This window comes from Mustelus asterias, chromosome 1 (assembly GCF_964213995.1).
Source record: "Mustelus asterias chromosome 1, sMusAst1.hap1.1, whole genome shotgun sequence".
NCBI lineage: Eukaryota > Metazoa > Chordata > Chondrichthyes > Carcharhiniformes > Triakidae > Mustelus > Mustelus asterias.
The window spans coordinates 134,547,295-134,570,311 of NC_135801.1; the positions used below are offsets into that span (position 1 = coordinate 134,547,295).

The 23,017-nt window shown below is 41.7% G+C and overlaps 1 protein-coding gene across 1 annotated transcript in view; it reads right to left on the reverse strand.

The window, feature by feature from the left end:
* itga2.2 (integrin, alpha 2 (CD49B, alpha 2 subunit of VLA-2 receptor), tandem duplicate 2) overlaps window positions 1–23,017 on the reverse strand; it is a 154,095-nt gene that overhangs the window by 79,468 nt on the left and 51,610 nt on the right. Inside the window, exons 3-4 of the mRNA XM_078219451.1 lie at window positions 4,163–4,272; window positions 849–940 (exon numbers count right to left, since the gene is read on the reverse strand). Of these exons, the coding sequence (XP_078075577.1) occupies window positions 849–940; window positions 4,163–4,272 (202 nt within the window). The remainder of the gene's footprint in view (window positions 1–848; window positions 941–4,162; window positions 4,273–23,017) is intronic.

Sequence of the window (23,017 nt, forward strand, 5' to 3'; positions counted from 1 at the left end):
AGTTTTAACAGATTGTCTGCCTAAACCCCAAAAAGAGAATAGTGCAGGACACAAATCAATCTTAAACAAAGGGAAGAGATTTTCTTATTCAATAAAAATGATTAACTCAACTGTTAAATCATAAAGTATACTTTCAAATTCCAAATGTATTTAAAGGAAAATGGACTGACAGTGTGCAACATTTATGATTAGCAACCTTTTGGATTAAGAACCAGCAACAGCAGGAAACTGTCCATTATTTAACCATGATGTGGAGATGCCGGCGTTGGACTGGGGTAAGCACAGTAAGAAGTCTCACAACACCAGGTTAAAGTCCAACAGGTTTATTTGGTAGCAAATACCATAAGCTTTCGGAGCGCTGCCCCTTCGTCAGATGGAGTGAAAGGGGCAGCGCTCCGAAAGCTTATGGTATTTGCTACCAAATAAACCTGTTGGACTTTAACCTGGTGTTGTGAGACTTCTTACTGTACATTATTTAACCAGACAGTAAAATTGTGCTTCAAAAATAAGTCAACTACTTCACTACATAGTGCCCAAAGGAAATCTTCCCAATATATAGAAAGGTAATTAAAGATATTGTTAGTAATATACCCAGAGAAACAAATAGCATTTAAAAAGCTAATCATTTTATGAACTTACCATGAAATTAACTGAATTACAACAGTTTTATTCAATCTGCTTTTTTTAACCTGTATATGAAAAGTGATCTTGCCTACTTGTTACCATTAATCAAGAGTGCTCACACTCAGAGGAAATTGCATAAAGATTTAAAGTTGAGTGCTCCTGGGTTCAATACCACAACTGTAGTCCTCTTTAAGGAAAGATTTTGTTTGAAAAATCATATTTACCAAAAATCCACCAGTTTTATCATTCCTGATAAGTGTTGCACCAGCACCCATGTTCTGCTTCACGTCTGTCACATTTGGAAAATTCATTACATCTGAAAGATCAACCAAAACTGATGAAATAGCAGATTTAGGTATTCAATGCAGAGTTCAATTGGCATGACTAAAGTGATAATTCAGTTTGAGAGCCAACACAAATCTCTTCTGTTCAGTTAATTAAATGATGCTTGATAGAACCATACTTCAATCGCCAAATACATTAAATACCTTTATCAACAATACATTTAACAATGAAAAATTATGCTGATTATTTTAGAACTGTTTGTGTCAAATTTCCATCTGAATGCAGGAATGTGTTTCGGTGCTCCAATGGCCACATTTTCCGATTTCCTTTGCAAGAAATTCAATTTCGCTCTGCATCCCTGGCCCAGTGCCATTTTTGTTCTGGCCTTTTTGTGGGTTGGGAATGTTGAATGTGCAAAAGGCACATCCATCCCCGCTGAGGCCGGCTTCTCCATTTTAAAAGGTTCATATTTGCTCACGAACACCATTTTCATCAGTCGGTGAGGGGTTTTCGAATTCCATTGGAATTTTGCCAGATTTGAGAGTTGCCTGTTCACTCTTAGGTGCTGTACTGTGATGGAGATGTGTCTTTGATGCAGTGATTCATTAGAAGGAACTGCCTTGCAAAGGTAAGTTGACCGTTACATTGATCAGCACTGTTTAATTTTTCACATGCATTACAGTACTTTCCCAATGGAGAAAATACTCTATCGTATTAAAAATGTGAAAAAATGCCATGTTCCTGTTCACTGATTTAATTGGATTTGCAGATCTGGCTGTTTAAAAACAAATGCTTTTGATGCGTTCCTTTGAGTTGTGTTTTTCTTAGTTAAACATTTGCTTGTTGTTTTGGACTTTCGAAGGAAATATGCATTCCGTTCATTTCAAGAGTGGACCCAAATTTTCTTTTTCCATTGTGTCTGCCATGTTCTTGCTGGACTTGGACATTTTGCAAATGGAATCTTCAGTTCCATTTCACAATTTCTGTCATTTCAATAACTCAATGGTTGTCCGTATGTCTGAGACATCCAGTGTTTTCTCTTCACCTAGTTCCTTGCACTTCAGTGTTGGATTTATAATTTCTGATCTCATTTCTGTATTTTCTTACTGTCTGCTGCAGATTTGACTTTGTATTTCATTTTGGTTTCACGGTTGGCCAACTCTGTTTCCAAGGAAGTCTGAACTTGTTTTAGTTCTGTAATTGTGCTATGCATGACTTCATTATCCTCTTGCAGCTTGGTAAGTTCTATGGCTTTTCTTTTCAATGCCTCCTCATTTTAATTAAATTGTTTCTTCAGCTCTTCAGTCCTCCTAAAATATGGAACATAGTTGAGTCTTCTCTGCCAACTAGTTCTTCAGTTTGTTCAGAGTGATGTTAAATTAATTTTGCTTACCTTTGAAATGCTCCGGAGGAACAAACCTTGTCCTGAGGGATTCTTGTTGGAATGAAGATTCTTTAGCAGGTTTTGCTTTCCTTTGCAAAGTTTCTCACTTCATCTTGAGCTTTCCTATAATTCAGTGGAGTCTCCTTGCGTTTCTTCTGTTGTTCTTCCTTTTAAAGTAAAGGACAGTTTAAGACATTTCTTCATGTTGCTGAATTGTTGCACATCCCTTTCGTATTTGATCTTAAAGGACAATCAACCATTCTTTCAAGTGTTGATTTTCTTGTTGACCTCTTGCAACCCACTCTGATCTTCAGTGCATCATTTCGTTGCTATTGATGTTCCAATGCAGATTTTTCGGAAATAATATTCAACATCCTTTTTACTGATTCTTCAAAGAAGCTTTCAGAGTCACAACTTCTTTGCGTGCCTTTTCCAACTGCTGTTTTGTCTGTCTATACAGCTGGTTGTGTTTTCCCAACTCTTGCTTTGATTAACCAACTGTGGAATTGACGGTAATCTCCTGCTGATACCTTTGTGTTGTCTCTGAAATTTGTTTGTTCAGATCTCAAACAGCTTGGTTCATTGAAGTCTTCAGTTGATCGTGAATTTACAGAGGTATATACTCAGCTTGAACCTTGCGCTTCAAATCTTCCAGTTCAGTTCTGATGTGAACATTTTCTTGCAGAACCGTTTAATTTCCTTTTTTCACATTTTTTTTCTTTGAGTTTCCTCGGGTAGCTTTCCTTCACTCATAGCTCTCTGCTCACTCACACTACCATCTGCTTTGCAGTTTTGGTGCCATGTCAGCATTTTCAAGAACATCTATTTTTAAGCTATTCAAACATTTATTTTTTTCTGCACTAAAGTCTTTGGCTCTTGGATCTCATTGCGTTGACATGGTTGGCAACAATCTTGTGATATACTTGAATAATGTCTCCCTCCTTCAGGGGTCTTCTGTTTCTGTCACTCTTGAGTATTCTATTGCCTTCTCTGGTGCCTTTTGTGCTATCAAAGCACTTTTTAGATGCTTTGCTAGATTTTATTCTATGGCCTGCACTCTCCACAACTTAGAGTTTAAAATATATGTTAATATCTTTTAATATCTCATCAAAAGTAGTCGAATGTTGATCTATAGCCTGGGGCTATGGAGTAATTCACCTGCAAATGAACTAAAGATGAATAACAAATGATCAAATTGTACCTCTTCTGATTCCTTATTTAATTCTGTAAGTCTCATGGAAACTAAAAATGTATTCTCCAAGACTTCCGATCCCGCTGACCGTGGAAATTGTTAGGGGCAGGACAGACAACTTGGCTGACAATTGAAAGGTCTGTTGACCTCAGGTGGGGCCAGAAAATTGAAATGGAATACTTAATGTTTGCCTGGGGATATAGCTTAACTGTAACTAATCTGAGAGTTTGGGTGATGGGAAGCAGCAACAGCAAAGCTAAATTGTTTGGTAAATAATGGTACCTCCTCACCAACCTGTGAAAGGCCACATTCTCAGAGCATTTCCAGAGGTCCAGGAAAAAACAAACTAAGGACCTTTAGCACCATCAGGAGTGCCTTGGTTCTCAGGACTTAACAAGCAGCACCCGTGTGTCCACTGTTAAAAGAACCCAAATCATTGAAAGGGTTTCAGAGGATGTAGTTCTCTAATTGGCACATATTTGGAAAATACTATGGGTCTTAATATTATCTACTGCTGGAAGCACTGAGAAATAGATTGAGAGCGAGGTGATACGGGCAGCATTCGATGCAACCTTGCTCCTAGGCAGCATGGAACTCTGCTGGGGGCGTCAAGAGGACTTAGCCCATAATTTTTGGATATGTCACCATTAAATTGGACATTTTACACATATGCTTACCTGCCACATTGAGTTTCTCACAATTTCCAGTGTTGCCTGTCACACGACATTTGTACACATCTCCCATGCGATTTTTTGGAAAATCACTCCATGGTGATCCGACCAGCAACCTGTGGTGTAGAATCCACAATGTGACTGAACTGAATATAGCATGAGATTCAGAAAATAATTACACAGCATCACTTCTTCATTTGGATCAACACAAGCAGAACTTAACTCATTTTTACCCTGCCCTCCCTGGGCCTGAACCCATGGTGATTACAGAGCTCCACTTGTGCTGACAGCTCCCTATGGGTGGAATCTATTATGCTGCTTCAAGAGGGGGCAGAGCAGCTGGAGCAGAGTAGAGAGTCAGTGACAGGTGGGAGAAAACAAAGAAGATAAACCTGGTAAAAGAGACAGATGAAAATCCCGTTGGAGAGAAGGGCAGTACTTCTTAGAATCATAGAATCCCTACAGTACAGAAGGAGGCCATTCAGCCTATTGAGTCTGTACCAGCCACATCCCACCCAGGCCCTATTCCCATAACCCATTTACCCTGCTAATCCCCCTGACACTAGGGTCTATTTAGCATGGCCAATCAATGTAACCCGCACAGCTTTGGACTGTGGGAGGAAACCAGAGCACCCAGAGGAAACCCACACAGACACGGGGAGGAAGTGCAAACTCTACACAGATAGTGACCTGAGGCCGAAATTGAAGCTGGGTCCCTGGCGCTGTGAAGCAGCAGTGCTAACCACTGTGCCAGGAAGATCCTGGTGTGTCTGCCCCATTCCTCTAAATATGCTCTTCATTGATCATTATTGACTAGCCACTGCTTCTATGCGGATAGTCACTTCCGTTGTCCACTTCCCTCAGGCAAGGTCACCCAGAGGCACGTGTTGACCTGCCAACCCAATGTGAACCTTTCTGATATGCCTTCTGCTTCAGCCTCCAACTCCACCTCTGTCGAAGTCATATGATTCTACCTCATTGCAGCTCCCAAATCTAGATTCTTCGTTCGCAGTGATCTGCAACGATTCAAGAAGGCAGCTCACTACTACCTTCTCAAGGACAACTAGGGATAGGCACTAAATGCTGGCCAGCCAGCGATGCCCATGTCCCACAAATGAATAAAAAAAGAATTTTAGAAAACTCATTCATTTTTTTTAATGCAGATGTTAACACAAGTAAATATCTGGACACAGTAATGTGTTTACATATCTAGATGAATTTTTCTGATTTATCATGGCTATTTGATGATGTAGAACCTGCTCTTACAGAGCACACACATATAAACGTGCACAAATGCACATGCACACACAAAAACACAATCAAATGCACAATCTCGCTAATACACAAACACATATACATAGATGCATACATTCTTAATCTATAGGGAATGACCAAGGGTAGGAACCCTGAATAAGTTTTTCCAACACAGACCAGGAACATCAAAGCTAATTAAGTAGACATTGCTGCCCTAAATCATATTTCAGCAGCGACTGGAGATTAAACCTGAGTGTCTTAGTCTGTGTCACACAGGACAATCTCCACATCATCACACATCATCCTCTGCGGCATCTCCACATCATCACACAGGACAAGGCAGGGTCTCTGATATTCACTGGAGGTTTCCCTGTTGAGGGAACCACTCTAGACATTTAGAATCAATGCATTTAGCCACCTTGAAAATGTCAGGGATGGAAATTCCAATTGGTGTTAATTTAGGAATGTGTGCATTACATACTTGAGTGCACTATTTTTACTTATTTTATTTTAAACAGTGATCGCTTATGTAAAAATAGTGTAAACAGGAAAATAGTATAAGCATTCATAAGTGGACTTTGCTGATCAGAATCCCTACGCTTGAAAGCTGAAGGTTGAAAAATTGCAATCAAATTTTAAAAAATGGAAATATTAGTTTGTTCAGAGATTAGCAGAAATTAAGAACATTTCTTTGGTGCCCAACTTTACTGCATTTCAGCTTTGTAATATCTCAGTGGAAATGAGAAGAAATTCTTTCTCGATGTTGAGCATGTTAAAAGTTGTTTAATCTGAAGGCTTTGTAACAAATGTGGTAGTTGATCAGTTCAATGAAATGTAACAGTGTCACGTTATGGGCATTGAGAGATCTTGTGTATATTTAGCCCTGTTTGTTTCAGTCTATGCAAAGACTTCATTTTAAGATATTTCTGCCGATGCAACTACTCTGCTAACTTGACTACTGTAGAATAAAAAGACTAAAAGTTAGCTAGAAATTGAAGGCATTCCTGAAGGGTACCGAATTCAGGCAAACAAATTTTTCGTAACAGCAGCTGCAAGGAATATTTTTCTAGTCTGAGACAGCCTACGGTAAACATTTCCAATAACGAGATAAGAACTGAAATATAGTTTGGATTTTAGTGTGTGTTCTTTCCGTTTGTTTCTGAGATCCATTCAGTGTGTACAGTACAGTACAGGGACTGGCTTGCTTAGAAGCCAGCCTCCAAGTTTGCTTTTTGTTTTTGCTTCTGTCATGTTAAGCTTTTTAAGTTCTGTTCAGTAAAAGAAAACCATTTTAAAACTCTTATCAGTGCTGTCCCCTCGTCTGTTCAAATGAATGAATGGAACCAACAGACATACAAAGAAATCAGAGTTCAAAGATCTAAACTCAGCAATTCATTCAAAACCTTGAGCCACCTTCGAACTCAGCTGCTCACTAAACATTCTCAGGGTCTGAATTATGTCACTGAACCTCGATTTTTGAATGTCACTGAGTTCCTGGCTTACCTGAGACAAAGACCTCATTGGTTGATCAAACGGTGCCTGTTAAAATGATGATGGGAGAAGATGACCTAAATGAGGTCAGCATGGTGGTAAATGGTTAGCACTGCTGCCTTTCAGCACCAGGGAGCCAGGTTCAATTGTAGCCTCAGGTCACTGTCTGTGTGGAGTTTGCACATTCTCCCTGTGTCTGCATGGGTTTCCTCCGGGTGCTCCGGTTTCCTCCCACACTCCAAAGATGTGTGGGTTAGGTTGATTGGCCATGCTAAATTGCCCTTAGTATCAGGGGGATTAGCCATGCTAAATTGCCCTTAGTATCAGTGTAAATACATGGGTTTATGGGGATAGGGCCTGGGTGGGATTGTTGTCGGTTTAAGTTCAATGGGCCGAATGGCCTCCTTCTGCACTGTAGAGCTTCCATGGATTCTATGGAGGTCAGGTGCTTGCTGCTCGAACTTTAACCCTATGCCATCCTGTCTCATTGGTTTGGGGGCTAAAATTGGGCCTCTTGATCATCTGTAATCATAAGAACATAAGAACATAAGAAATAGGAGCAAGAGTAGGCCATCTAGCCCCTCGAGCCTGCCCCGCCATTCAATAAGATCATGGCTGATCTCAAGTGGATCAGTTCCACTTACCCGCCTGATCCCTATAACCCCTAATTCCCTTACCGATCAGGAATCCATCTATCCGTGATTTAAACATATTCAACGAGGTAGCCTCCACCACTTCAGTGGGCAGAGAATTCCAGAGATTCACCACCCTCTGAGAGAAGAAGTTCCTCCTCAACTCTGTCCTAAACTGACCCCCCTTTATTTTGAGGCTGTGCCCTCTAGTTCCAGCTTCCTTTCTAAGTGGAAAGAATCTCTCCACCTCTACCCTATCCAGCCCCTTCATTATCTTATCGGTCTCGATAAGATCCCCCTCAGCCTTCTAAATTCCAAGGAGTACAAACCCAATCTGCTCAGTCTCTCCTCATAATCAACACCCCTCATCTCTGGTATCAACCTGGTGAACCTTCTCTGCACTCCCTCCAAGGCCAATATATCCTTTCGCAAGTAAGGGGACCAATACTGCACACAATATTCCAGCTGCGGTCTCACCAATGCCCTGTACAGATGCAGCAAGACATCTCTGCTTTTATATTCTATCCCCCTTGCGATATAGGCCAACATCCCATTTGCCTTCTTGATCACCTGTTGCACCTGCCGACTGGGTTTTTGCGTCTCATGAACAAGGACCCCCAGGTCCCTTTGCACAGTAGCATGTTGTAATTTTTTTCCATTTAGATAATAATCCAATTTGCTATTATTTCCTCCAAAGTGAATAACCTTGCATTTGTCAACGTTATACTCCATCTGCCAGATCCTCGCCCACTCACTCAGCCTGTCCAAATCTCTCTGCAGACCTTCTACGCCCTCCACACGATTCACTTTTCCACTTATCTTTGTGTCGTCTGCAAACTTTGTTACCCTACACTCAGTCCCCTCCTCCAGATCGTCCATATAAATGGTAAATAGTTGAGGCCCCAGTACCGATCCCTGTGGCACGCCACTAGTTACCATCCGCCAACCAGAAAAGCACCCATTTATTCCGACTCTCTGCTTCCTGTTGGATAGCCAATCCCCAATCCACCCTACCCCCAACTCCGTGTGACCCAATCGTCTTCAGCAACCTTTTGTGAGGCACCTTATCCAACGCCTTTTGGAAATCCAAAAACACCGCATCCACCGGTTCTCCTCCGTCAACCGCACTGGTCACATCTTCATAAAAATCCAACAAGTTCGTCAAGCACGACTTTCCCCTCATGAATCCATGCTGCGTCTGCTTAATCGAACCATTCTTATCCAGATGGCCTGCTATTTCTTCTTTAATGATGGATTCCAGCATTTTCCCAACTACAGACGTTAAGCTAACCGGCCTGTAGTTACCCGCCTTTTGTCTATTTCCTTTTTTAAACAGCGGCGTAACATTAGCCGTTTTCCAATCCACCGGCACTACCCCAGAATCCAACGAATTTTGATAAATAACCACTAACGCATCCGCTATTACCTCTGACATTTCTTTCAGTACCCTGGGATGCATTCCATCCGGGCCCGGGGACTTGTCCACCTTCAGTCCCGTTAGTCTACCAACCACTGCCTCCCTGGTAACATTAATTGTATTGAGTACCTCTCCTCCTACCAACCCTCTATCGTTAATATTCGGTAAACTATTTGTGTCCTCCACCATGAAGACCGACACAAAAAACTTATTTAAAGTTTCAGCCATTTCCTCATTTCCCACTATTAAATCCCCCCTCTCGTCCTCCAAGGGTCCATCATTCACTCTTGCCACTCTATTCCTTTTTATATATTTGTAAAAGCTTTTACTATCATTTTTATATTTAGAGCTAGCCTAGCTTCATAGCCTATCTTTCTTTTCTTTATCGCTTACTTAGTCGTTCTTTGTTGTTTCTTAAAGTTTTCCCAATCTTCTGATTCTCCACTGTTTTTGGCCACTCTGTACACATCGGTCTTTAATTTAATACTCTCCTTAATTTCCTTCGTAATGCACGGCTGGTTATCCCTTTTCTTACAGTCCTTCTTTATCACTGGAATATATTGTTGCTGAGTACTGAAAAGGATCTCCTTAAAAATCCTCCACTGTTCCTCAGCTGTCCTACCTACCAGTCTGCTCTCCCAGTCCACCTTAGCCAATTCAGTCCTCATCATATCGTACTTCCCTCTGTTCAAACAGAGGACACTGGTATGGAACCCTACTTTCTCCTCTTCCATTTGTACCAGAAATTCGACCATATTGTGATCACTTGACCCAAGAGGGTCCTTCACAAGAACATCCTTAATTCTACCTACATCGTTACACATTACCAGATCTAAGATAACTCGTTCCCTCGTCGGTTCTGTAACATACTGTTCAAGGTAACTATCCCGACAGCATTCTAAGAACTCTTCCGCCATCCCACCCCTTCCAAATTGAATCAGCCATTCAATATGCAGGTTGAAGTCCCCCATGATTATTGCCGTTCCGTTTTTGCACGCCTTCCCTCGTTATCCAGAGCCTTCCCTCTCTCTCTCTCTCAAACTTCCAACACCCTGACGGTGCATTGATCAGACTTTTGTCTGTTTCTGTAGCTAATTATTCCTGGAACAGGTTGCTATTCTGTCATTAGGGGCTTATAGCTTTAGGGACATACCACATCAAGTATAGCCACACTCACACTGATGAGCTAAGGGGCAATTTAACATGGCTAATCCACCTAATCTGCATGTCTTTGGAGTGTGGGAGGAAACCAGAGAACCCAGAGGCAACCCACGCAGACACAGGGAGAATGTGCAAACTCCACACAGTCACCTGAGGCCAGATTCAAACCCGGATCTCTGGCGCTGTAAGGCAGCAGTGCTGACCACTGTGCCACCAAACCTGGCCCTTCAGAGCATTAGGAGCGCTGAAAGGAAGGAAGATTAAATCCTTTTTCTTCAGAAAAACCTGTCTTTGTGACGTAAGAGTTTAAGAACAACAACTTTTACTTATATTGTGACTTTAGAAAGATATCCCAAGGTGCTTTGCATAGGAAAACAAATGCTGCGTAGATTAAGGCTTGAACCTTTTGCTGACAATTCGTTATCAGTTTCAAGCAGATGTGATGCAAAATTATCAGAAATCATAGCATGAGTGGAAAAATGGTGAGAGGACCTATTTCAAACAGGGATCTTCTAATGAAAAGGAGTAATTCAACTGAGTTATCATGTTCCGGAAGGAAAATTGCAGTAAATATTGAATGGGCTTCAGCATTGAACGAAAGTAAATTGACAACATTTAACAAACTGTCAGGAAACTAATGTTGATTCCTGTCACATTATATTGCTATAGATCAAGTTGGCCCACTGGGCAGGACATGGTAATTGGTTTTGCTGAATTATTATGAGCAGGCTTTTCACTATGAGGAAGGTTGCAGAGGTGTTCTCAGTTTAAAGTCCTTAACCCCTTATATCTCCGACAAACATTTTTTCCACAGTGGAGGCTGTGTCTGGCAATCGTGTGCCAGACAGCTGCCCCTGGCATATTGCCTTATATACCTTGAGCAAGACCATCACTGCTGGAGAACAGCTGAGTTTCATTGTTTCTCATAGAGATGATCCTGACAGGACCAGAATGGCGACAGCTGAGTTCACCCACTCTCAGGAAGCTGTCCGTTCACTATGGAACAGCTGTCTGTCTAGCTGTTTACAGTCTGCGGTTTGGAGCAACAGTCTCCCACAACTTAAGCACGAGCCCTTTTATCTGAAAGCACTTCCTTCTAATGATGATTTTCTTTAAGAAATGTTAGCATGTTAGAATGTATCTCTCTGCAGCTTGATTCTTCTCACTCCTGTATTGAACCTCGTCACAGTAAGTGGATCGATTTGTCTTCTAAATTTTGCCAGGCACCTAATTTAGTTCCTTTTTAAATCCAGACATGAAATTTCCACGAATTAGTGCTAAATAATGCCATTTTGATCATTTAACACAGTAATGGCAGACAGTACACAAGGACTAAATGGGTAATTGAGCTCTTGTAATGATTTGAATATTGAGGCCTTGGATTTCCTCTGTATTTGTGTCCCAGAATGTACGTAATTGAGAAGCAAACCAATCCTGTGGCTAAATAATTTTGGAGGTTGGGGTGTAAAGGGTGCGTGCGATCCATCCTTGGGAAAACTATACAGGGCATAACAACTGGGTGCGATCCAGTTTGCGCCATTAGAAAGATAGCGGAACGATAGCAAACTGTCTGGTGCCAGGGGCGAAACCGGTTTTTAGGCCTGCATGCTACTTTCTGGGATTGGTGCGATCTGCACCAGGTGAGGCGAGGTTGGATAATTGCCCCCTTCAGTGAGCGATAGTCAACATATCTCATCTTTATTGTCAAATGGTGATATGATGCCCAGCTTTGTCCACTGGGTGGTGCCAGACAAATCCTTTTCTTGGCCAATGGCAGATGTTGAAAGAAGACTTGTATTATATTTATTTATATATACACCCAGGAAAAGCCAAAGCACCTCCTAATCAATGAAATACTTTTGATATGTTTTCACTGTGGTAATGTAGGAAATACAGCAGCCAATCTGCAAATAGGGAGATCCCATATACAACAATGAAAATAATGACCCAGATCTTTATTGGTTAAGAGATAACCTATAGACAATCTCACTAAGTGATGTCAGCAACTGTGAATGAATGCGGTTTTTTAAAAATCCTGTACATGAGACATTTCCTGGTAGCATCCAGGAATTGTGGAGGAATAGTCAAGTTTTTCCAAGAGTATAAATCTCTAACCAAAACAATGACCCATACAGCAGTGCTTTGTAAGGGCAGCTGTGAGGAAAGTCAACATACAAATGTCTCTGCTGAGAATGAGCAGAAAACAAATAGAAACCAGTCTGGGAGTTTTCACTGCCAAACTACTTTGTTACTGTTCCCGTAAAGCAAGTAAAACACCGTGCTAACCAGACCAGTGACCTGAATGTACAAGAACAGAACTGAAAAGTGCAATCAATCACCCCCTCTCACACTTGGCAGGGGGAAGTGAAAGAATTCAGAAAATTTGACTGCGGAACAGAAAGTTTGCCCAGCCTGTGCTCTCGAGGAAGAAAATCGGCCAAGCTTGGGAAAACTATTCAGGGCACAACAACAATACTCAGTTTAAAAATAAGGGACAAAAACAGAAAATAGCTGGAGAAACTCAGCAGATCTGACAATGGGTGGCATGGTGGCACAGTGGTTAGCACTGCTGCCTCATAGCGCCAGGGCCCCGGATTCGATTCCCGGCTTAGGTCACTGACTGTGTGGAATCTGCACATTCTCCCCGTGTCTGCATGGGTTTCCTCCAGGTGCGCCTGTTTCCTCCCACAGTCCTAAAGACCCGCTGTTTATGTGCATTGGCCATGCTAAATTGTCCGTCAGTGTACCCGGAGTGTGGCGACTAGGGGATTTTCACAGTAACTTCATCGCATTGTTAATGTAAGTCTACTTGTGACACTAATAAATAAACTTAAAAGGATCCGAGGAGAGAGAATAGAGCCACGTTTCGAGTCAGGATGACCCTTTGTCAGAGCTGGAATGTTGACTTTGTTTCAGATTCCAGCATCTGCAGCGTTAAAAATAAACGTCTCTCAATTGAGGTGGAGATGAGGGGAGATTGTTTTTCTCCCAGAGGGTGGTGAGTTTATGGAACTGTCTTCTCCAGAGAGTGGTAGAGGCAGTGTCATGGAATATTTTTAAGCTAGAGGTGGAGAGATAGTTGATTGACAAAAGGAGTCAAAGGTCATCAGAGGTAGCTGGGAATGTGGAGTTAAGGCCACAATCAGATCAGCCATGATCTTATTGAGTGGTGAAGCAGGCTCGAGGGGGCAAATGGCCTACTTCTGCTTCTAATTCATATGTTTGTATTTTCATATGAACAGATCAAGTATCAGAACCTGAATCCAGGATCCTATCACTGCCTTTACTGCAGCACCATTGAACAAATGTTCTGAAGTAGAACGAAAATCTCATGTAGCGAAACCCCCCACAGAGCAGAATTTCTGGGGAATGATATCACAAATCTATAGGACCCGACTCCCAGATGGAGCAGAGAATATTTCCCTCCTCCCCACCATTCTTTCTAACAAACCTGACATACCATGAGCACATGCTAGTGGCACATTGAATTTCCCCCCAAAGAGCAGGAATTTCCATCTTATTCCAACCCACACATAAAGTAGAAATATGATGAGGTAGACAGTGATCTGGGGCTGTGTTTGAGTCCAGAATTGTATAAACAATGAATCGAAGACCTTAGACTGACCTGAATCCGTATCTTGAGCTTCATTTAGAGTCATAGAGTCATAGAGGTTTACAGCATGGAAACAGGCCCTTCGACCCAACTTGTCCACGCCGCCCTTTTTTTTAAACCCCTAAACTAATCCCAATTGCCCACATTTGGCCCATATCCCTCTATACTTACCTTACCCATGTAACTGTCTAAACGCTTTTTAAAAGACAAAATTGTACCCGCCTCTACTACTACCTCTGGCAGCTTGTTCCAGACACTCATCATCCTCTGTGTGAAAGAATTGCCCCTCTGGACACTTTTGTATCTCTCCCCTCTCACCTTAAACCTATGCCCTTTCGTTTTAGACTCCCCTATCTTTGGGAAAAGATATTGACTATCTAGCTGATCTATGCCCCTCATTATTTTATAGACCTCTATAAGATCACCCCTCAGCCTTCTACGCTCCAGAGAAAAAAGTCCCAGTCTATCCAGAATCTCCTTATAACTCAAACCATCAAGTCCTGGTAGCATCCTCGTAAATCTTTTCTGCACTCTTTCTAGTTTAATAATATCCTTTCTATAATAAGGTGACCAGAACTGTACACAGTATTCCAAGTGTGGCCTTACCAATGTCTTGTACAACTTCAACAAGATGTCCCAACTCCTGTATTCAACGTTCTGACCAATGAAACCAAGCATGCCGAATGCCTTCTTCACCACTCTGTCCACCTGTGACTCCACTTTCAAGGAGCTATGAACCTGTACCCCTCGATCTCTTTGTTCTGTAACTCTCCCCAACGCCTCACCATTAACTGAGTAAGCCCTTCCCCTGGTTCAATCTACCAAAATGCAAAAACATTTCAATAACCTGGGTGAGCTTCTGGTGCCTGCTCCAGCTCGTCTGATTCCAAAAACTAATCATAGGTCATTTGTTTAGCCAGCAGTGACCCTTAGCTAAGTGCCTTGTAAGAGTGAGAGCACAGCAGGAGGAGGTCACGCATGGCTGACAAGAGTGCCGCAGAGTCAGCAGCAGTACACCTACATACGAACATAAGAACATAGAAAATAGGAGCAGGGCTTGGCCATTTGGCCCTTCGAGCCTGCTCTGACATTCAACTGGATCCTGGCTGGTCTTCCACCTCAACACCATTTTCCTGCATTATTCCCAAAGAAAAGATCCACTCTATGTGAGAATGGTCGTGGCCGAACACTAAAAGAGGACTACATGGTTTCCTGGATCTAGCTGGCCACGGAGGAGGTTTGTGTAAGGCTGTGCTCCTCACCAGCGTTACTAAGGAAACCAGAAAGCATTAAAGGAGCTGGTGAAAAAAGGCAAAAAGTGTGATACTTCACGGAGGGTCACAGGAGGCTGGATTCAAACGTGTGAAGCCTCCTTTTGCACTCGCAAGCAGAAGCTCCTCCCTTCACCCACCTTTGGTTACCCAATTTCCACCTCCCTGTCATACTGGAAACTGATGCCAGTTTTCTTAGCCTAGGAGCTGTACCGTCACAGGTTCAGAGGCAGGGGAAAGTGTTTATCTCCCACGCCAATCAGTCTCAGGTCAAATGAGCAGAATTATTCCAGCATAAAACTCAAACTGTTAGTTTTGAGATGGGCTATTTCTCAAAGGTTCAGAGACATTATAAATCAGTTTGAAGTGTTTACCGAGAGCGACCTGCTTAGCTGCTTACAGACATCCACCAAGTTCAGAGAAGCGGAAACCAGATGGGCAGCTGATCTGTCTCTGTCAGATTCCAGATAAGATAGAGGTCCAGCAAAAGTAATGGAAATGCTGATGCTTACATCAAGAAGACTGACCATGCAACGGAATCCGTCACTGCCAGGTGAAAAGGAGAAAACAGCTGATGCCATGTCCATGTTTCAAGCAAAGGACAGCATTCATACCAAATCCCCCATGAAATATGGACAGGAATTTGTCAAATGTCACCAATGTGCTTTTAATGAAATCCAAACCAAATCCAGCAGAGTTGAGCCATGTGCACTCTCACCATTGCCATCTATCTCGAAGGAGGATATCAGACAGCTTCAACCTCTTGATGAAGACACAATTAGTCTTCAGTTCTACTGGAAAACAAGATATCCACCTGCCTTACTCTACCTTATGAAGGAGTCCAAAGTGGCACGTAAACGGTTGAGGTGTTGGAAAAGGACAAGGGGGAAGATCATGTTCTCTATCTTTACAATGGAGGGAGGTGAAGCAATTCATCCTTCCTGGCAGTCTGAAGGTTCATGTGTTGAAGTTCATGATCAAGCAGGGCACTAACCATCAGAAAAGACAACTGCCCTGACAAGAAGGTAGTGTTACTGAGCAGGGATGGCTGTCAATATTGCCATTGACTGTCAGAACTGTGAGAGGTATACTTGGGCCAAAGCAGGAAGCAGCTTCACCCCAGTTTCCCTAGCTTTTCCTGGGACATTGGAAGTCCTCGCTATGGATTCCACAATTGTCGATGCTAGCAGCAATGGGAGCAAGCACCTTCTCATACAAACAGGTGTCTTCACCAACAAGCCCCAGATATCATCAGAGGGCCTCAACTGCAGCTTGTGTTCTAGTGCATGATTGGGTTGTTCATTTTGCTGTTCCCTGTTGAATACACATCAACCAAGAATGTTACTTTGAGAGCAAGATCATTTTATTTATTTATTAATTATTCATTCTTTGGATGTGGACATTGCTGGCTCGGCCAGCATTTATTGCCCATCCCTAACTGCCCTTGAGAAGATGATGATGAGCCAGGGGACTTTGCAAGGTGTATGGTATTGTCAAGAGTCACACTACCCACTACCATTCATAGGGTAATGGACATGGCAAACGATACAACCGCATCCTTTTTTACAGATGTGTACCCTACATACCGAGGGCAAACAAAAATGGCTTGAGTATCTTCCAGAACTAGATTCTGCTGATAACAGAACTTCACATCTTTCAGCAGGTGATTTTCTGCACTTCCTCTTCTTTGGGAGAGACCCAGTTCTTCTCCATGGGCTCAACACACATTTTGAAGATAATAGCCAAGTTGACAATTGGATAGTTTATCATCATATGATGCTAAACGACATGTTAGGGGATGGCATTCAAAAGGAAAGAGAAAGAAGCACTGTGAAGAAAATCACTACATGACAATAAGTACGATAATATCGATCAGAGCAAGAGTATTCCTCAGGAATACAAATATAAAGTGTGGAACTAAGATACAAGATACCTGGCCCGAACCCCACAAAATTGTCAAGTGGCTCGATATTGATGGTTACACTTTTGTTGTCAAACCTATAAGTGGAGGGTAACTTCAGAAGACGGTTTACAGAGCGGAGTTGTTTGATGCCAAAAGCCTTGTAGATGGCGTGGGAACAAGCAACACACTCAATGATGTCACCAAACCTGAAAGCCAGCTGGCAGTGACTCAAGTGATAAAGAATCAGACGGTGATATTGAATCCTGGGACAATCTGTGTATCCTGAATATAGAGGATGAAACTAGGGCAATGAGACTACACCAGCACCTGAAGAAGATGCAGAAATGTCATGTAGTGGGACTGCAGCTAATACAAGTGATCCTGCTCACAAAGTTCCTCAAGGAATGAATGACATAGACCCCAACATGGGAGTGCCATTTGTGTGTTGGCTCTCAACTTTGCTTTTGTGTGCTGTAAGTGTAGGTTTAAGCTGAAAGCCCATTTTGTGAAGAGTGGGAATATGAGGTAAGAAGAGAAAGGTTCAGAATCACAGATCTTCCTTTCCCATGGTTCAGCAAACAAGTCTGCAAGTCTGTTGTTTCGAAACAAGGAGCTGAGCTGTCAATGGTTTGTTTGATTCAGGGTGTTGAGTAAAGGTCGTTCACTGTAGGAGTTTGTTATTTTAGGATAAGTTTTTTTCCCATGTGTGTATTTATATATTTGATGCCATTGGGATAATGAGTCAGTGTGCTCTTTCCTGCATTACAATGATAGGTAATCAACCAATTTCATTAAAGATATACAAAATAAAACATCCAGGGCCTCATGATGGGGCCTCACCTCGAAAAGCTGAAACAGGCTGAGTTTCGAAAAGTGAATGAAACTCACCAGCTGTGACTCACTGTAGAGTTGCGTGAAGAGTTAGCACTGCAAGGCACAAAGGAGGTGAGCTGACAAACACAGCCCACCACTGATGTTAATCATTTCCTCTTCCCACGTCCTGAATGACGTAATAAATGTTGTGACACTTCTCTGAGCTGCATCAAAGACATTTCCCCCAGGCGTTCAGTCAGGTCAAAGACTTGTTTACCGAGATGAACAGAAAAGTAGCTTGCAGTAAAACAGTGTGAAGTTCGTTTAGGGAAGTGATGGGTACACGAGGAAAAACCTTTTCACAAAGTTTTCCAGCCCTGCACGTCAGCAGGATCTTCTGGGCCCACCGATGTGAAAGGAAGCTTCAATGACTCACCAGCCCCACCAGGGCGGAACATGCCAGGGTTAGGATCTGAAATGCATCGCCTGAGAGAGTAATGGAGGCAGATTCCATCGAGGCTTTCAAAAGAGAACTGAGTCATTCTCTGAAGATTTGCAGGGCTACGGTGAAACGGCAAAGGAGTGGCACTAGGTGTATTGTACCTTGAGAGGACCGGCCTTCTGTGCTGTAACCATTTTTTCTGGGTAAAGGAAGAAGTGTAGTTATCTGGGATGTTACCCTTCATAAACAATTAAAAGCTGGCATGTTTCCCCCAAGCCAGTAGAAGGATGAGGTTAGGGCCTGCGATAGGCCTCTGGGACCTAATCAGTGACACTTGCCCTGTGTTTGTCTGGATGGTGAGTGTCATCTGGTGATCCATACCCGAGTGTTTTTTTTTCCTTAATGTAATCACAGCAGTACAACAGCCAGGTCACTTTGGAATGAGCTTTTTGTTGCAGTGCAGTAACATGCTTGCATGGAGAGAATAGTCTGAGCTAAACAAATGCTCCGTTTTAGTGGAAGATTGACCTGTCAGATTATTAAATTTGAAAACTATTGTAACAGAAAATTTAAATTTGATAGCCTAACGGTCAAGTTAACATGGAAGTGTGAAGTGGGACAAGGCTGAGCAGGTCCAGGCATGTTTTCTCGTAGCTGATTCAGGGACTGAAATTTTGGTTGTTGGGTTTGTAAAGTTTAACTTTGAACAGTCGGCCTTTTGGCTAAGATCAAGTGTAGTATGGTCGGCAGCCCATGGTCGGCCGCACTTGGTTGAGGTCATTGGGTTACATTAAGGCTTCATATGTTTCACATGAAGCAATTTTTAAAAGCGGCATCTTTTGGCTAAGATGCAAATGAGCCCAAGTCTTGGAGGAGGAACCTCCCCCTCCTCCAATCAGCTTGCCTCATGTAGATCAGGCCCAGGACAGGGTAGTTTGGTCGCTCGCCCTGTCTTGTCAGCCTGGATCTGAAATGTCTCGACTTGTTGAGACTCTGAATTGGATTTGATTTGATTGAATTGGAAAAGTAAAAAAAAACTTTGAACAGTCTCCAGGAGATCAAACAGTCCAGTCTCCTAAGGTTGAAAATACCATCACGATAAGGGTTTTTCTTGTGAAAACCACTTCCAAACATTCAGAATGCAGACACAAGTATATTTGAGGAAAGAGATCAAAGGGCATTCTAAATTTAGACTTGAATGTAACATTTCTGGCCGCATTGTTTACAGGAATGTGGCTCTTTTGTTTCTCAATGAATTTCTTATGTCTTTGTTAAAAGCATGGCAAGAGGGAATAAGCCTTCAGATTTCATAAACAACCAATTCATCTGCACTAACAGCTCCTTTAATGGCTGAATGTGATAAGTGAAGTTAACAATAAATACAGGGTCAGCCAAGAAATGTCGTTTTCAATTGGATCTTTTAGAAAATTAGAGGGTGAAATTGCCCCTCCATTGATTGATTGACCAAAACAAAATTGACCAAAGTAATAAATGGAAATTCCCACATAAATAAATCACAGTCCTTTTGCTAAATTAGACATAAGGACATTCAACAACCCATAGATTCAGATATCTGTAATTTTGTTAGTTCTCTCAGTGGTTAGCACTGCTGCTTCACAGCTCCAGGGTCCCGGGTTCGATTCCTGGCTCGGGTCACTGTCTGTGTGGAGTTTGCACATTCTCCTCGTGTCTGCGTGGGTTTCCTCCGGGTGCTCCGGTTTCCTCCCACAGTCCAAAGATGTGCAGGTTAGGTTGATTGGCCAGGTTAAAAATTGCCCCTTGGAGTCCTGAGGTGTGTAGGTTAGAGGGATTAGCGGGTAAATATGTGGGGGTAGGGCCTGGGTGGGATTGTGGTCGGTGCAGACTCGATGGGCCGAATGGCCTCCTTCTGCACTGTAGGGTTTCTATGATTCTATGATTCTATGATTTTCTCATTGGAAAGATATATTCAGTGGATAGTGGAAATCTGATCATATATTTTTAAAATGTGGTGAGATCCCTTCTTCAAAGTAATTGATTGATTGATTGTCTTTCTTCTGCTTATGATGTGAAATCGATAAGAATGAAAGTTGCATTTTAAAACAGTTGGTAATAAAATGATTTAAACTGTGATTGTATTGAGACAAGATCTAACCTCTTCATTTGTGACAGCTCTCTACGTGGCACAAAGTGTGACTCTTGCTGCTGAGATGGAAGGCTGTGGATGTAAGCTTCACTAATCCTAGTTAACTTTTCTAAAATTCCCTCTTGAGTTAGCCAATTCTTTTGATTACACATCTGAGAAGCACTTTGAGACATTTTGGTGGGATTTTCCAGCCGCACTTGCTCCAAGACTGGAAAATCTCGCCCGAGGTCAATGGTGCTTTGCATGGTCCTGTCCTGCCCGCTACAATCCCCATGGCGGGCGGGATGGGAAAATTTCGTCCTTTATCTGTTCGAAGTGTTAAACATATGAAAATTATTGTTGTTAAGTGGAAGACTTCACTACGATAAAATTTTTCTCCAGCATTGCTCAGGTCAAATGTGTGGGGATCTTATTCTGGAGTCAATAGAAGCCTTGGTACTGAAGAAATTTGACAGAATAGTACCAGAGGTAAAAAAAACCATCAGTTAAATGGAGAGTTGGGTTGGTTTTTCTTAGAAGGTTGAGGAGAAATTTAATAGAGCTGTTGAAAATTATGAAGTGTTTTATAGAATGAATAAAAGAGAAATTGTTCACACTGGCAAAAGAGTCATTAACCAAAGGACACACATTTAAAGAACCATAGGGGTAAAAAGGAGAATTTTTAAAAATGCACTGAGTTATGATGATCTAGAATTAATTGCCTGCAAGGATGATGAAGCAGATTCAAGAATAACTTTCCAAAGGGAATTGGGTGAACTCCCAGGACTATGGGAAAAGAACAGGGATGATTTGGTTAGCTCTTTCATATGGGTGGTACAAGCACTATAGGCCAAATTGCCTCCTTCTGTGCTGTGTGATTCTGTGGTTCTATGATAAAGTCTTGTGTTAGTATCAAGAAGGGAGATTTACTCTCAAATTCCCCTGGGTGCACCAAATACTTTTAGAAGACTTATACATCAAAAAAAATTTAATACAAGCTCCAATACTTTGCAACCTAACCAAGCTTCTTCAGATAATAGAAATACCAGATAATAGACCATACAAAGTTGTTAAGATAATGGGGAAAATCTACATGGCTTAAGACTTGAATACTTTCCAAAATTGTAGAGTTAAAAAGCTCACAATGTATGGGGACTGTAGTCTGGATCAAGGGATTGGGGAATGCAGCAAGCATTAGAGGTGCCCAGATGTCCCTGAACCAGAGTTTGAATTCAATGGAGAAGGTTCTGCAGGATCCTCGTTAGAGGGTTTCACAGTTTAATATTCTAATGGAAATGGAATTGTGTTGTTCCAATATGACAATGTAAGTTCCTTGGTTTTTGTACTAATGAATGATTGTTCTGCAAAGCAATAAACCCTGAACTGTCATTTCTTATTTGTGAATTAATATTATGGTATTTCTAGTTTCTAATACAGCTGACAGATAATAGCAACAAATAATATAACTTGAGTGATTTGATGAATTTGGTTCGATTCTGCTGATTGTTAATTTACACTAATAACAACAGAAGATGCTGGAAAAACCCAACAGGTCTGGCAGCATCTATGGTGAGAGAAATAGAGTAAATGTTACATATTAACTCTGTTTATCTCGCCACACAAGCTATCAGACCTGCTGATCTTTTTCAACATTTCTGTGGTTATTTCAGATTTCCAGCATCCACAGTATTTTGCTTTTATTTTAATTTACAATGTTGTATATGACGTTCCAAAAAGAGTGCATTATATTTATATACAGTATATAGTTTATACACACACCTGAATACTGTACACTTTACAGAAAATGGGAATACAGGAAGCAATAAATGCAAATAAACTTTGGTATATGGATTGTGCATCGTGCACATGTTACAGTAAGAAGAGGCTTCCTTGTAGAAGCTGCCATTTGTAATTTGCTTTCCATTGATTGCAAGTGAACAGCTGCCAGCAGTACTTAATGGGAGAACAGGATGTACCACAATAAGCAGAGGTTTAGGAGGGGAAGGCTGATAATGCCAGGGTGATTAAAAGAAATACATCAATCTTTGTCATTGTGAAAACAATGAGTCAGGAAATAGTTACGAATTCTTTGAATTGCTAACCAAAGGCTGTGACCTCAGCATGTCACCAAGTCACACCAGCTTTATGCAATTGATGCTTTAACTTTCGAATTTGCTATGTACGCAATGGCCCATTTACTTTCCAAGTCATCTACCATGGATTTGAACCCAAATTTTGAAGCCTACGCACCAAAGTGTGAAACTATTGTAATTTCCTGTCACGCCTGAGAAGATGTACATCCTTGGACATCACTGAAAATAAAATCTTGATTTCGGAGCTAGATTTGGGTTAACTATTAGCATTGAGATTAGATTTAGAGTTTGGTTTAGCATTGAGCCGAGGATTACATTTAGGGTGAAACTGACTGAGGTTTGAGTTTGGTTGGGTTTTAGAAGTGGGATATAATTCAGCTGAACTGATTTCAGGAGCAATTTTCTTTTCCTCAGGGTAATATCTATTTAATGATGTGAAAGTCTCTACCACATGAAACTGAAGGCGAGAACATGTATCACATCACAAATGTATTTTGTTGCTTTTGAATGGAAAGATTTTTATATTTGGACAAGCATTATGAAAATAACACAGCACTTAGCTTGGCTAACATTTAAACTACTGTTCACCATTTACCAGACACTCCATTAGAACGTTGTTGATCATCTTCCGGAGTAAGAAGAGCTCAGTTTCTCTAACAACAAAGCT